Consider the following 14,224-nt stretch of genomic DNA (forward strand, 5'->3'; position numbering starts at 1 on the left):
CAAATCCTGAGGTAATAATCTCCACTGAGACCTCTCATTCCCTCTCTTGCATTATTGTCACTAAGGATACTGAGCATTCCCATGCTTTCTGTTTGTGAACCTTATTTTCCACTCTGTTTGCTTCTGCACACATTTTTTCCCCTCCTAGATAGAGTAAAGTGGGGCCCTGAGTTTGCCTCTAAGATACTGATCTAACAGTGTGAAAGGGTCAGGATCAATAAAGGAAAGTGCAGTAAGTATGTTGACACTTTTTAAGCCTAGCAGACTTTGGTTTGGCTGAACCTGTGCTTTCTCATGTTGTTTCCTGCAGTACACTTTGTGTGTAATAAGCAGGGAGTGAAAACATTTGCATGAAAATGAAGAAATGCTTATTGAAACCTCATATGGAGAATCTGAGAAGGAGACAAGAGAGTACTGAAATCAGCATCCTTAGATTCTACATGAAGCTTCTGACTCAGCTTAGTGACTCTGGGCAATTAATTTATCCATGGCTTATTTTGTGTATGTTTGAAATTTATTGAGGAAAGGTTCTGTGTAGGACATAGCTCTCCCCCCAAAATATTCAGTCAGAATACATTCTTTCTTCTTCTATTCTTTCTTCTTCTATTCTTCCTCTCTGATTAACTCTCCACTACCTCTGATAGCTTTTCTTTATACATAAAAATTGCTGTCTACAACTACCTAAGGGAGGCTGCAGCCAGGTGGGGTTGGTCTCTTCTCCCAGACACCCAGAAACAGAACAAGGGGACACAATCTCAAGTTCTGCCAGACATAGGAATAGTGGTGTCTTCTAGCCCACAGTTAGAATGGTTACCACTGCACCTCGTGAATGTCTTTAGCTTTCACTGCAGTGCTGAAGCACAAAGTATTTCCTTAGTAGTACTAATTCATAGATTTTACCCTCCTTTGTCCTGATAAATTAGATTTCTTTTTCAACCAGTGGTTCCTGCTATCAGTGGCTCCATCCTTCAGATCTGTGAGGTTTATCCTCTCCTCATAAGCAATCAAGGAAGAGAAGCCATCTTTTATCTGCCAGGTTGACTTAAAATCCTTCTCAGAAGTGACTGCTGAGCTGTCTCTTATCTATGGCACATCAGGTACCTACATGTTGGCAATATGTTAGTTGTACTTATGAAGCCTCCTTACTTCTTGTTCCCCTGCCTATACTTAGTGATAGGCACTGCTCCTTTTGGCTACTTAGGGAGCATGTAGCACATCTTTAAGTGAACTGCAGAACAATTGAAAAAAAGTGTTGAATGTCCTCTATTCTGCAAGAATTCCTTTCATAATTTGGGGTCTAATAGCTGTCAATGTTAATAATACCTTGTCCCTTCTGAACCAGATAGTAGGTAGGTATCACAGAAGGTATCACAGAATTAACCAGGTTGGAAAAGACCTTCGAGATCATCGAGTCCAACCTAGCACCCAACACCTTCTGATTAACTAAACCATCCACATGGGCACTTAGAATCATAGAATCAAGCAGGTTGGAAGAAACCTCCAAGATCATCCAGTCCAACCTAGCACCCAACACCTTCTAATTAACTAAACCATCCACATGGGCAGGTATTTGAGAGAGATGTTCATGATATGGTATGATTTAGGAGATAATCACAGGACGAGTTTTTGTTGGCTAACATTACTATGTTTCACAGAATGAGTCATATTTGGTCCTTCTAAAGGCCTGAAAAGTTTCTTGAATACACCTGCCTCTAATTGTGTTCTGGTGAACTGCCTGTAAATTCAACCTGCAGAAGAAACCTGACAACAGCTATTCTTAAATAAAGACAAAAGAGATCCCAAAGCCCAAATGTGTTAAGTGTTTGGTTTAGATGACTGCAGGGAGGCTGTTTTTTCTGCCACTGTGTGTTTACCTGACAGTTTTCTGATAAGCAGTGTGACACTGAAACCTCACTTTGTGACAATGCTAACACCATCTGCCAGGAGCTGACAGCTTGTTGAATAATGCTGCCATCAGCACTCAAGCACTGGTGGAAAGTTTCTGCTTCACTGACTACTAACACTTTCATCTTCTAATTAGTTGCTGCCACTAAAAACTATTTTTTATATATATATATATAAGAAAACAACAACAAAAAAAGAACACCATGTGTCATTTTTCTTTATCATGATGAGCTACTTTTAGTCCTTTTAGACTACCTTGCAGTGCCACCATTGTGTATTTACTGCTTTCTGTTTCCTGGGTAATTATTTTACTTATCTATGTTGTAGAATGAACTTTACTGCCTACCTGTGATTTCTCTCTGTGCCTGACTTGGTAACATATACCCACAGAAAGTTTCACTAGGCCTTGGTACAGGGAAATACCTTTTAAGAGCATGCTCTGCTAGACACAGTGGGCCAGTCTGCCTCATGAGGTAGGGTACACTGCAATCATTTCTGTAATCTTTGGTGTCAGTTGTTACAGCTAAACTTGCAAGAGATGAAAACCAGGCCAGATAGTTTCAAGAAAAAGTATACAGAAAAATAAGGAGGTATCAAGAAAAAAACATTCAAATTAATTTACTTAAGTGTAAAGAAATACACTAAGCTAGATGCACAGACATGCATAGAATCATAGAATCAACCAGGCTGGAAGAGACCTCCAAGATCATCCAGTCCATCCTAGCACCCAGCCCTAGCCAGTCATCTAGACCATGGCACTAAGTGCCTCCGTAGTTTTACACTGCAGCACTGAGCTATCAAAATAAATACATGTTAAGAACCTCAGGTGCTTAGAACAGCTGATAACATAAGGTAATAAAATTTAAGTCAGACCCAGTTCTCATTTGCTTCATTCTAAATGTGAACTGAACCTATTCTGGCTTAAAATGCTGTACTAAAGAATTTGGGTTGGCTTCCTATTTTCTGGCAGGATTTACCTTTCTTTTGCAGAATGTTCTGTCTTGCTTTAATGAAAGCTAGGATGTCAGCATCAGCCTGGTTGTCTCCAGTTAGAGGAATAGATGTACTTGAATTTGGTGGGGTCCTGAAAAAAGAAAGTAAGTAGGTTACTTTTCTACTCCATAATCTCCTCTCTTCTTCAGTATGGGGGTCTGCGTTCTTCAGATACATCATTGGAGATGGCACAGTTCAGAGGACAATCAGGCTCAGGACTTCTTAATTCTTTTATGCAGGTTCTTAAGATCAGTCAGTATCTTTTTAGTTTGATAGGGCTACATGCTTAGCAGCTATAAATCCTCTGACAAAGAGTTAAAAAGATGTTACTGCTGAGTCAAAGACTTACTGCCAAGCAGAAAAGCCTAGAATAGTGGATTTACCAAGGAAGTGATGGATGTGATAATGCCATGAGTTTGTTTGCCTGCTATGTCTTTTAACTGCTCAACAGTGGTTTTGCTTACTGTAAGTTTTCATACATACATAGAATCATAGAATATCAGGGGCTTCAAGGGACCTTGAAAGCTCATCTGGTTCAGCCCCCCTGCCAGAGCAGGAGCACCTCCAGCAGATCACACTGGAACGCTTCTTGAATATCTCCAGAGAGGGAGACTCCACAACCTCTCTGGGCAGCTATTCCAGTGCTCTGTCACCCTCACAGTGAAAAAATTCCTCCTCAGGTTCACATGGAATCTCCTATGCCTCAACTTCCACCTATTGCCCTTTGTCCTGTCACTGGGCATCACTGAGAAGAGGTTGACTCCATCCTCCTGGAACTGATCCCTGACATACTTATAAACATGAATGAGATCACCTCACTTGAGCATCTTCCCTATGAAGAGAGACTGAGAGACCTGGGGCTGTTTAGTCTGGAGAAGAGAAGACTGAGAGTGAATCTCATCAATGTCTATAAATGTCTGAGGGTTGGGTCTCAAGTGGAGTGGCACAACCTCTTTTTGGTGGTGCAAGGAACAGTAGATACAAACTTAAACGTAGAAGGCTTCACCTCAACACAAGAAGAAGCTTCTTTACAGTGAGGGTGACAGAACATTAGAACAGGCTGCCCAAAGGAACTGTGGAGTCTCCTTCTCTATAGGCTTTCAATATCCACCTGGATGCATTCCTGTGTGGACTACCCTAGGGGATCCTACTTTTGGCAGGGGAGTTGGATTCGCTGATCTCTGGAGGTCCCTTCCAACCTCTAACATCCTGTGATTCTGTACATAACTACAAATAAGCTGCTTTCCAAGCTGTTTTATCTACCTATAACACTTGTCCACTGGAAAAGGCTTTTCAGTTGAAGTTATTATATGTTTAGCATTTCTCTTCTAAGCACAGTTTGTAACGGTGTATTTAGTTTCTAAAAAGACTATTAGCTATGTGAGGCCTTAGCTCACTTTCTATTATTTCTTTAGTCAGGGAAATTATTACCAAAACCAGTGGGAGACTGGATAAGACTCAGTGAGAACTTTAGGATGTGGATTGCTGATGATAGATAAATTGCAAACAGCTGTTGTGCATTCCTGTGCCTGCAGATAGTGTTATCAATGAACCTCTCTACTAGAAAAGCAGATTTTTGCCATGGGACATCTAGCAACACTTTCCTTTCCCCAGGGCTTGTGTGTGCTGATGGATCTGGTGCCAATCTTAGAGGGGAAACTCAGCTGTAGGATTTTTCCAGTAGATGGCAGGATTGGCAAGTGCTTGCTTGTCTAAGTCTGCAGTAGTTCACTGTTGGCTGATGAATTGGTATTTCTGGCAGAGAGCTTGACAAAGGAAGGAAATTTATTACTAAAATTTTACTCTGTTACATTGTGCCAGGTTCAGTTTTGCAGAAGATACTGTGCCCAAGAGTATAAGTGACTTTCAAACTAACAGCTCTAGGTTTAAGGAACGTTTCTCTTTAACTCCTCAAGTCCCACACCATTTGCACCTGTCTAAATGGGTTAAAATAACCTCAAGTCTCAACCTAATTCAACTATGTATTTCATGTTAATAATATTCCATTCTCTATTACAAGAGCTAGAAAGGATGTGTGACATTATTACCTACTATAAATTTAACAGTATGTGGGAACTTCTCATCATAATTCTGATTTAGGATATCCTGAACACTTTTTTCCATTGATTTTGTAGTTCTTGAAAACTAAGTGATTTGGGGCCTTACATTCCACTTTCTAAAAGGACTCTGTATCTGTGCCCTGAGATACCTAGGCATCCAAGTCATATAATCATGGTTTAATCAATCACTACACACCAACAGAACCTTGGCAACCATTCATGAGTCTGTTCTTGGCCTGCAACAAGCATGAGGTGATGGGACTTAATGTGATCCAAGTTCATTGTTTTATTTTTCAATGAAATAAGCTTCTTTACTTATTGTTTGTCATGAACAGAATGGTGTCAGCTGAAATGATTTTTGGGCTGTGGTAGCTTATTGACTTTAAGTGAAAACTATTCTCCAGAATTGTTAAATCCCCATTTTAAAGGAGATTTAGATCTGGATCTATTAAAAAAAATCCCAGTCTTCAAGTCTGGTAGGGTTTGGTCTGAGGGGATCTCACTCTCAAGTGGATTCCTGTACTCGGGACAGAATGCTAAAACTTGCCTTAGAGTGCATGGGTGAACAGGGCACCTGATGAACAGAATCATAGAATCAACCAGGTTGGAAGAGACCTCCAAGACCAGCCAGTCCAACCTAGCACCCAGCCCTAGCCACTCAACTAGACCATGGCACTAAGTGCCTCATCCAGGCTTTTCTTCAACACCCCCAGGGATGGTGACTCCACCACCTCCCTGGGCAGTCCATTCCAATGCCAATCACTCTCTCTGGCAACAACTTCCTCCTAACATCCAGCCTAGACTTCCCCCAGCACAACTTGAGACTGTGTCCTGTTGCTGGTTGCCTGGGAGAAGAGACCAACCCCCACCTGGCTGCAACCTCCCTTCAGGTAGTTGTAGACAGCAATGAGGGCACCCCTGAGCCTCCTCTTCTCCAGGCTTCACACCCCCAGCTCCCTCAGCCTCTCCTCATAGGGTTTGTGTTCCAGGCCCCTCACCAGCTTTGTTGCCCTTCTCTGGGCACCTTCCAGCACCTCAACATCTCTCTTGAATTGAGGAGCCCAGAACTGGACACAGCACTCAAGGTGTGGCCTGACCAGAGCTGAGTACAGGGGCAGAATAACCTCCCTTGTCCTGCTGGCCACACTGCTCCTGATCCAGGCCAGGATGCCATTGGCTCTCTTGGCCACCTGGGCACACTGTTGGCTCATCTTCAGCTACTATCTATCAGCACCCCCATGTCCCTTTCTTCCTGGCTGTTCTCCAGCCACTCTGTCCCTAGCCTGTAGTGCTGCTTGGGGTTGTTGTGGCCAAAGTGCAGAACCCTGCACTTGGCCTTGTTAAATCTCATCCCAGGATATTAAAAAAAGCCTTAAACTGAGTAAGGTCATGCCCATGATCTGGAAACTAACATTATTATGCTCAGAGACTGATCTTTCACTGCTACCCTTTGCCTGTGGGATTACAGCCAGACATGTTTCCTTCTGTGGGATGCAACCTCTTCTGCTGAAATTAAGGAAATGTGTAAGTTATAAATATATATTTTTCCAATGACTCAAACTGCTGCTTCCATATAAGAGGTAAACAGAGTATCAATTTAACAAATAAGACCTTCAGCTTGGCAGAACCCAAATCTACGTTTTAGATGTCCCTAAGATTTCTCTAATCCCTAGGCTAGAGAGGTGACCTGTGTGGGTGCAATTCACATCCTTCCTACTGAAGCTCTGATTCTATTTCTAAGTCATTGCAAAGCATGTTGAATCATAAGGGGATGAAAGAATGTCATTTTGCTGTGTAGTGATTTGTATTCTCTGATACAACTTGCTTTTGGGCTGTTGTCAGAAGCCAGGACTTCCCTCCTACATGTTAGATGCTATTCCAGTGATGAGAAAAGATGAGAAGTTTTGCTAGTACTGCATTAAAGTTAAATGAAAGTCATTATGACAGCATGGGGTGGGGGTAATGATAACCCTCTCTGTGCGTTAAGCCTGAAGGACTGGATAGCTCAGGGTGCTTGACAAAGCCAGACAAAAACACAGCTAATGTGATTCAGTGTTATGATAATTCATAGGATCATGGGATGTTAGGGGTTAGAAGGAACCCAAAGAGATCATCGAGTCCAGCTCCCCTGCCGGAGCAGGACAATCCTATCTAACACAGATCACAGAGGAACACATCCAGACAGGCCTTGAAAGTTTCTATAGAAAGAGACCCCACAACCTCTCTGGGAAGCCTGTGCCAGTGCTCTGGGACCCTTACAGTAAAGAAGTTCTCCCTTGTGTTGAGGCAGAACCTCTTGTGCTGCAACTTACCCCCATTGCTCCTTGTCCTATCCCAGGGAGCAAGTGAGCAGAGCCTGTCCTCCCGTCCTGGCAGCCCTCAGATACTTATAAACATTTATCAAATCCCCTCTAAGTCTTCTCTTCTGCAGACTAAACAGCCCCAGGTGCCTCAGCCTCTCCTCATAAGCCATGCCCTCCTGTCCCCTAATCATCCTCCTAGCCCTCTGCTGGACCCTCTCCAGCAGATCCCTGTCCCTCTTCAACTGGGAAGCCCAAAACTGAACACAGTATTCAAGATGAGGTTGGAAAGGACCTCAAAGAGCATCTAGTTCCAACCCCCTGCCATAGGCAGGGATGCCTCCACTAGAACAAGTTGCTCAAGGCCTCATCTGACCTAGTTTTGAACACCTCCAGGGAGGGAACATCCACAACCTCCTTGGGCAACCTGTGCCAGTGTTTCACCACCCTCACTGTAAAGAACTTCTTCCTATGTACAAATGCATATATATAAAAGGCAATCAGGTAGAAAAAGTACGAAACCCATTAGGCCCAAACTGGCCTTCTAGAATCCTCCACCCCTTCCACCCTCAGCCAGCCTAAGGGTAGGCTGAAACTGCCCTCCCCAGCTGGGGTCTACAAGGGCTCAGCAGGCTGCACGACACAGCTCACAATTCCCTGCCAGCTGGTAGCCATCTCCCCTACAAACCAGGAGATAAGAAGGAATGCATGCTGTTCCCAGAGAGAAGGGAGAGAAGGCAGGGAGGAGAAGGGGAAGGTATCAGTCAGGCACTGCCTTTTAAGCTATGATACCAGAAAATGGAATAGAAGAACAACATTACAATATCCCAAAATGAGCAAGTCCATCCCCCTGGGATGGGCCTCTGTCTCTGTGACTTTGCTCAGGGAGACCTAGGGCCCTTCAAACTACCACACAGACAAATGAGATCCAGTAAAAGGCAATGCCCCAGGTTAAAAAAGCTGTGGCAGAATGAAAAAGGAATGCATCCCTTCTGAAAAGATTGGAATAACTATGCAACAGTGGCTTGACTCAAGCAGAATAGAAGAACAGGTCAAGCCTAGTGAAACTAAATACTCAGTGAGCTAAGTAACTTGAACAGACAAGGACAGATACATTTCTTAAGTGAAAGTTTACATGGGAGAAGACAATATTAAGATGAACAAAACATTTTCCTTAAAGTCTGAAGTGGAGCAGACATGGAGTGTTTAGCCCAATGTGTGTTTTAAGACTTGCAGATTTCATGGGAGCCCTTTAAGAGACATAAATGTACATACAGTATGAGATGCAGTTAGAACCACATCTTTGTGGTAGAGAAAATATAGACAAGTGGAGTATTCTCTTTCCAGTTTGAGAGATGTCACTAAGTATAATTTTTAACAATTTAGTTATGATTATTTTAAGTTCCTTTTCCTTTAATTCTGCACTGATTCTGGGATTGCTGATTAGATCCTTCTCTGTCTGAAATACGGAGATGGGTCATGGAGATGGGATGGTCTTGGAGGTCTCCTCCAACTTGGTTGATTATATGATTTTTTTTCCCAAGTTTCCCAAGCTTCATTTTAAGTAGTATATTCAGATCAAATGAGATTTAATATTTCCTCTCATATGAAAGACATATGAAAAGATACAGTCTGGAAACCTTCCACATCTACTCACAGGATCACAGGATCACAAGATCACAGGTTAATGAGCATGAGACTTGTACAGTGTCAAAGGCTTTGCTGAAGTCCAGGTAGACTTTCTCTTCCCAAGGCTTAATTTTTCTGAAATTGGAACTTTTTACTCTAATATGTTACTGACTCTAGGAGGGGGAAAATAGAAGTTTCATCCACAGTGGGACGTTAAGCCTTCAGCTCCCACCTCAAAAAGCACAAGCAGTTTTCTCTTTCCACATACATCACGTTGGAAATATACCTGGAAAAAAAATGTTTAAATAGCCTAGCATAAAATAAGATCAGCTTTCTGGAAATGCAAGGAGGAAAGAGTAGTTAACTCCAAAAGATCATTGCAAGAATATTGTTGGAGATGGGAAAACGAAACTGTATTTGTGCAGACTCTCACTTCAATTTAAGTTCAAGAAGATAAATGTTCTGGGACTGTGATAGGTACGCAAGGATCATCCAGTCAGTCTCAGCCAGTATGTCCATTACTTACATAGAGGCTCTTCAGGTGATTTTTTGCCATAAACCCTCTAAACTTGGCAGCTGAAAACAACCAGATACCTTCCCTCATTCTATTTAAAGTTCTAGAAATACTTTCCTAAGAACTGTTGTCCAGTAATAAACACGAATGACAAAGGCATCCAAAAAAAAAAAGTTTAAAAGAAATTTATAAGGAAAGAGTTTTGTTTCTGAGATAAGAATGGGGGAAGGAGAAATCACCGCTCCTGGATGCCAGTCTCCAGTTGTGCTGGAAAGTGTCTGGGCAGTATTGTATATTATTTTTAATTCTAGCTTAATCTGTAAAAGATACTACTCCCCTGAGTAATCCATCAGCACACCAACTGGAAGTTGTTATTCCCTAGGATGGGACAGGAAAGTCGAGCAAGAGATCCTTAGCTCAATCTAAAGGTAAAGAGAGTGACAGTTGTGGATCGCTTAAGCTAACCTGGATAACTTCGTACAAAGCTGGACCAAAACTTCTCTCACATTCTGTTGTATCAGCTGTTCTGTGGGACAAGTACATTTTCAGCCTAAACCCAGAAATGAGAAGCTTGAATTAGACCTAAAACTTGCCAGACATTTGCACAGTGAATAGTCCCTAAGTCTTGAGAGAACACAGAGTAAGAACTGAAGCAAAGCAGAGACTAGAGGAGGTTCTCATCAGTTTGAGCCATCTGAAAATGCCTTCTTATACAACTTTAAATCGTTCTCTTATACAACTTTAAATCGTTCTCTTATACAACTTTAAATCGTTCTCTTATACAACTTTAAATCGTTCTCTTATACAACTTTAAATCGTTCTTTGCATTGATTATGGAATTGTATTGGGTTTGGCTGAGCTGGAGTTAATTCTCCTCAGAGTATCTTTCTGGTGCTGTGTTTTGCAGTGCTGGAGCTGATACCACACCAGCGTTTTGGCTGCTGCTGAACAAGCACCCAGGCTGTGCTTTTCCAACATTTTCCTGCTGCAGGAGTACACAGAAGTGTGAGCAAGATCTTGGGAAGGGACACAGCCAAGCCAGGCGTATTCCATGCCATGTGACATCGGCTCAGGTATAAGAATTAAGGGAAAGAAGGAAGTGGGAGGATATTAATCCATGGTGACTGTCCTCCAGAGAAACTGCCACATTTAGAACCCTGCTCCCTGGGAGTCACTGACCACCACCTGCTGATAGTAAGTAGAGAATAGCATCTCTCTTTGCTTTCACTTCTGTCTGCAGTCTATTGCTTGTGTTTATCATTGTTATTAAATTGCTTCTATCTTATGATTGGCTTTTGTTATATTTTCCCCTCTCTCCTGTCCATCTAAGAGAGCGAGAGATAGAGCAGCATTGGTGGGCATTTGGCCCCCAGCCAAGGCCAAACCACCACAGGAATCTTTACTAGAAATACACAAAAACTTTCAATGAAAATTAGAATATATTTTGCATTTCAAAAAACCCAAACCAAACAGCATTCATTATTTAATGGTATGTAGCATGTATTGTTTGCTATAAAGCAAGGAACATAACTTGTACAGAGCAGTGCTTTAAATTTGTAGGTAAAGCCACTTATCAGTGAAAGATTAACTGCATAACAAGAAGGAAGGAGAGAGGGAGAAAAACAGAGAGGCATGGAGAGACAAAGGAAGAAGGAAGGGAAGAGAACACCTCCATTTATGGTCAATGAATATAGAAACTAGCACATTCAGGTCAAACCAGAAGTGACTGATGATGAAACAATAAGGATGATTGCATTTTTCTACTCTAGAGGATGCATCAGTATTTTACAGTATGAAATGTGCTATCATTGAGAAAAAATATGCTGCATAAATACACCAGCAGGACTGTGTGCAGTTCTGGAGCCCCCAGCACAAGAAGGACATCAAACTGTTGGAGCGAGTCCAGAGGAGAGCTACAAAGATGCTCAGAGGGCTGAAGCAGCTCTGCTATGAGGACAGTCTATGAGAGTTGGGGCTCTTCATCCTGGAGAAGAGACAGTTTCAAGGAGACCTTGCAGGTAACCTTCCAGCATCTGAAGGGGGCCTAATGGAAAGCTGGGGAGGGACTATTTACAAGAGCTTGCAATGACAGGACAAGAGGTAATGGGTTTAAACTGGCAGAGGGGAGATTTAAACTAGATGTTAGGAAGAAGTGGTGAAACTCTGGCACAGGTTGCCCAGGGAGGTTGTGGATGCTCCCTCCCTGGAGATGTTCAAGGCTAGGTTGGATGAGGCCTTGAGGGACCTGTTCTAGTGGGAGGTGCCTGTGGCAGGGAGTCGGCACTAGATGATCTTTGAGGTTCCTTCCAACAAAAACCATTCTATGATTCTATGACATTTTCCAACAGCAAATCTATGTAGGCTCCATATTAAATCACTTTGTAACATTTTTTTGTTTGTTTCCAGCCCACTGAATACATTCTGAAGGAGATACACTCTCCTCATAGCAAAAGCAACAAGTCATTCTGTGAAGTCAAAAGAACTGGGCTGTGATAAGTTACTTTCACTACAACTGGCAAATAACTGAATTACAGAAATTAATTTTCTACACTGTAATGTCACTTGTAATTGGAAATGCACTGTTTGAGTGCAGCATTGGTGAACTGCACTTCTAATAAAACTGCATTTTCTTACAATAAAGGAAGAGAAAAATGACAAATTTACCTGTCAGTTGACAGATGTTGTGAGGATTCGATAAGCTGGGGATAAACAGGTGCAGTATTTGGTGAGCTAAGCGTCTCTGGCTTTTCCTGCTGGGTCTAGATTGAAAAACACAACTATGTAGGTTAGGATTTTTTTAGAATGCTTAATATTGGCCTACATGTCTTAGCAACAAGGTAGGCAAATATTCATTCAGCAAACAAAGAGTCTGGACATACAGTTCTTTCTTCACTTAGATAAACACTTTTAAACACAGAGAAAAGTGTTTAGGGTTGGTTTTAATATTTTAAAGCTCAAATTAGAGGTTTTTAATATCTATCAGCATGTGTTTGCAGATCTGACTTTTATAGAGTGCTCAGAGGTACAGAGATCTCAAAATCCAAGACATCAGTCCAAATTATTTTTTCCAGTTTTCTAATCTTCTGATGATGAATCAGGAAAGGCTGAATCCTGGACCTTTCCTGTTTAAGGACAGAGAAAACTACACTCCAGTGGATTCAAAAATGTTACTTACAGTGTTTTGAAAAGCCTAGCTATTTAGGCATGAGAGTGACTAAAACATCACTCTCTTTGCCACTAATGCAGCTAGGGATTTTAACCTGAAAAGTGCTTGGCAATGATAGCTCAAAATGAAGCTAGTGAGGTTGCTCTTTATGGATAACTGAATCTTTCATGTTAAACTCCATATTTGCTTTTGGTTGACTTCTAAAAAATACATTTTAAATTTAAACAAAATGCTGGATTAATTCTGTTTTGTTTATAACAACTTTTTTCACACAGAATAAATCATTTTCATTTAATAATAAATATGGGATGGACTGGACTCAGCACTCATTTTCACTAGGCTGATGTGCATTTGGTGGCAGTGCTTTGCTGTGAGATGCCATGTCGCTACTTGGAAGACATTAAAAAAGAGTCAGGAGAGTATGAGAAAGTATCACAGTATCACCAAGGTTGGAAGAGACCTCACAGATCATCAAGTCCAACCCTTTACCACAGAGCTCAAGGCTAGACCATGGCACCAAGTGCCACGACCAGCCCTGCCTTGAACAGCTCCAGGGACGGCGACTCCACCACCTCCCCGGGCAGCCCATTCCAGTGTCCAATGACTCTCTCAGTGAAGAACTTTCTCCTCACCTCAAGCCTAAATTTCCCCTGGCACAGCTTGAGGCTGTGACCTCTTGTTCTGATGCTGGCCACCTGAGAGAAGAGAGCAACCTCCTCCTGGCTACAACCTCCCCTCAGGTAGTTGTAGACAGCAATAAGGTCACCCCTGAGCCTTGTTTCAGTTGAATCCCTTCTGGACCCATTTGTACTGTCTCCTGTGTTTGTGAAACTGTGTTCAGCTTTCAGACTGTGTTATGAAGTTCTAATAGACTGTTTAAAATTGCATGTCTTTAGTTTGTTTTTTTATACAAGCCATTAAATAAGAGCACTCTGTTTCTGCTGGGTTCTTAAACAGGCAATGATGGCAGCTAGAGAGTAGGGGGACAAGCTTTGTGCTGAGAGCTGCTGACCCGCTGGGAGCTTAAGAAAGCTGAAAAGTTGCTGGAGTCTTTGCAAACAAAGGAAGTTAAAATTCACTTATGTTTGCTGGGATTTGTCCACATATTGCTGCCAGAACTGCCATATTCTAACGGATATGTCATGCACATGATGAAAGCATAATTTTGCTAACAGCAAAAATAATTACCTTTTCCAATCTCCTAATATTTATTTTACAATCCTTCAGAATTTTAAGTATTTTGAGACCAGTTTTGGCTTTCTCTCTAGTGATTTGAGGAAATGTCAAAACACAAAACAGAGCAGAATGCAAGGAGTTTTGCTGGCGTTAGCTTCATATAACTCACATTAGCTTTGTCTAATTAATGTTGCCATAAGCACAGATCAATCACACACCAAATTTCATCTGTCAACTAACTACTTTTTTAGGAAATGTTGTGTTTACATGAAAATGGAAGCAATATGAGGATATTTCCTACCTGCAGATTTACTGCCTCTTGAGACCACCAGACTTCAAAGTCCTTTTGCAGCTTCGTCTTGCATTTGTCCATAAGAAGCTGTAGATGCTCAGTCTCTATCTTCAGTCCTTTCAAGCGATCAAACATTGTTTTATAACTAATATGAGAAGAAGAAAATATTTTACAGATCCCACCTAGAGT

General features: G+C 41.8%; 1 protein-coding gene across 1 annotated transcript in view; it reads right to left on the reverse strand.

Moving 5' to 3' along the window:
* The window catches only part of KIF6 (kinesin family member 6), a 173,192-nt gene that overhangs the window by 1,924 nt on the left and 157,044 nt on the right, over positions 1–14,224 (reverse strand). The window contains exons 18-20 of the mRNA XM_064158320.1: positions 14,045–14,180; positions 12,066–12,160; positions 2,883–2,989 (exon numbers count right to left, since the gene is read on the reverse strand). Coding sequence (XP_064014390.1) covers positions 2,883–2,989; positions 12,066–12,160; positions 14,045–14,180 — 338 coding nt within the window. The remainder of the gene's footprint in view (positions 1–2,882; positions 2,990–12,065; positions 12,161–14,044; positions 14,181–14,224) is intronic.

The sequence above is a fragment of the Pogoniulus pusillus genome, chromosome 18 (genome assembly GCF_015220805.1).
Source record: "Pogoniulus pusillus isolate bPogPus1 chromosome 18, bPogPus1.pri, whole genome shotgun sequence".
Classification (NCBI taxonomy): Eukaryota; Metazoa; Chordata; class Aves; order Piciformes; family Lybiidae; genus Pogoniulus; species Pogoniulus pusillus.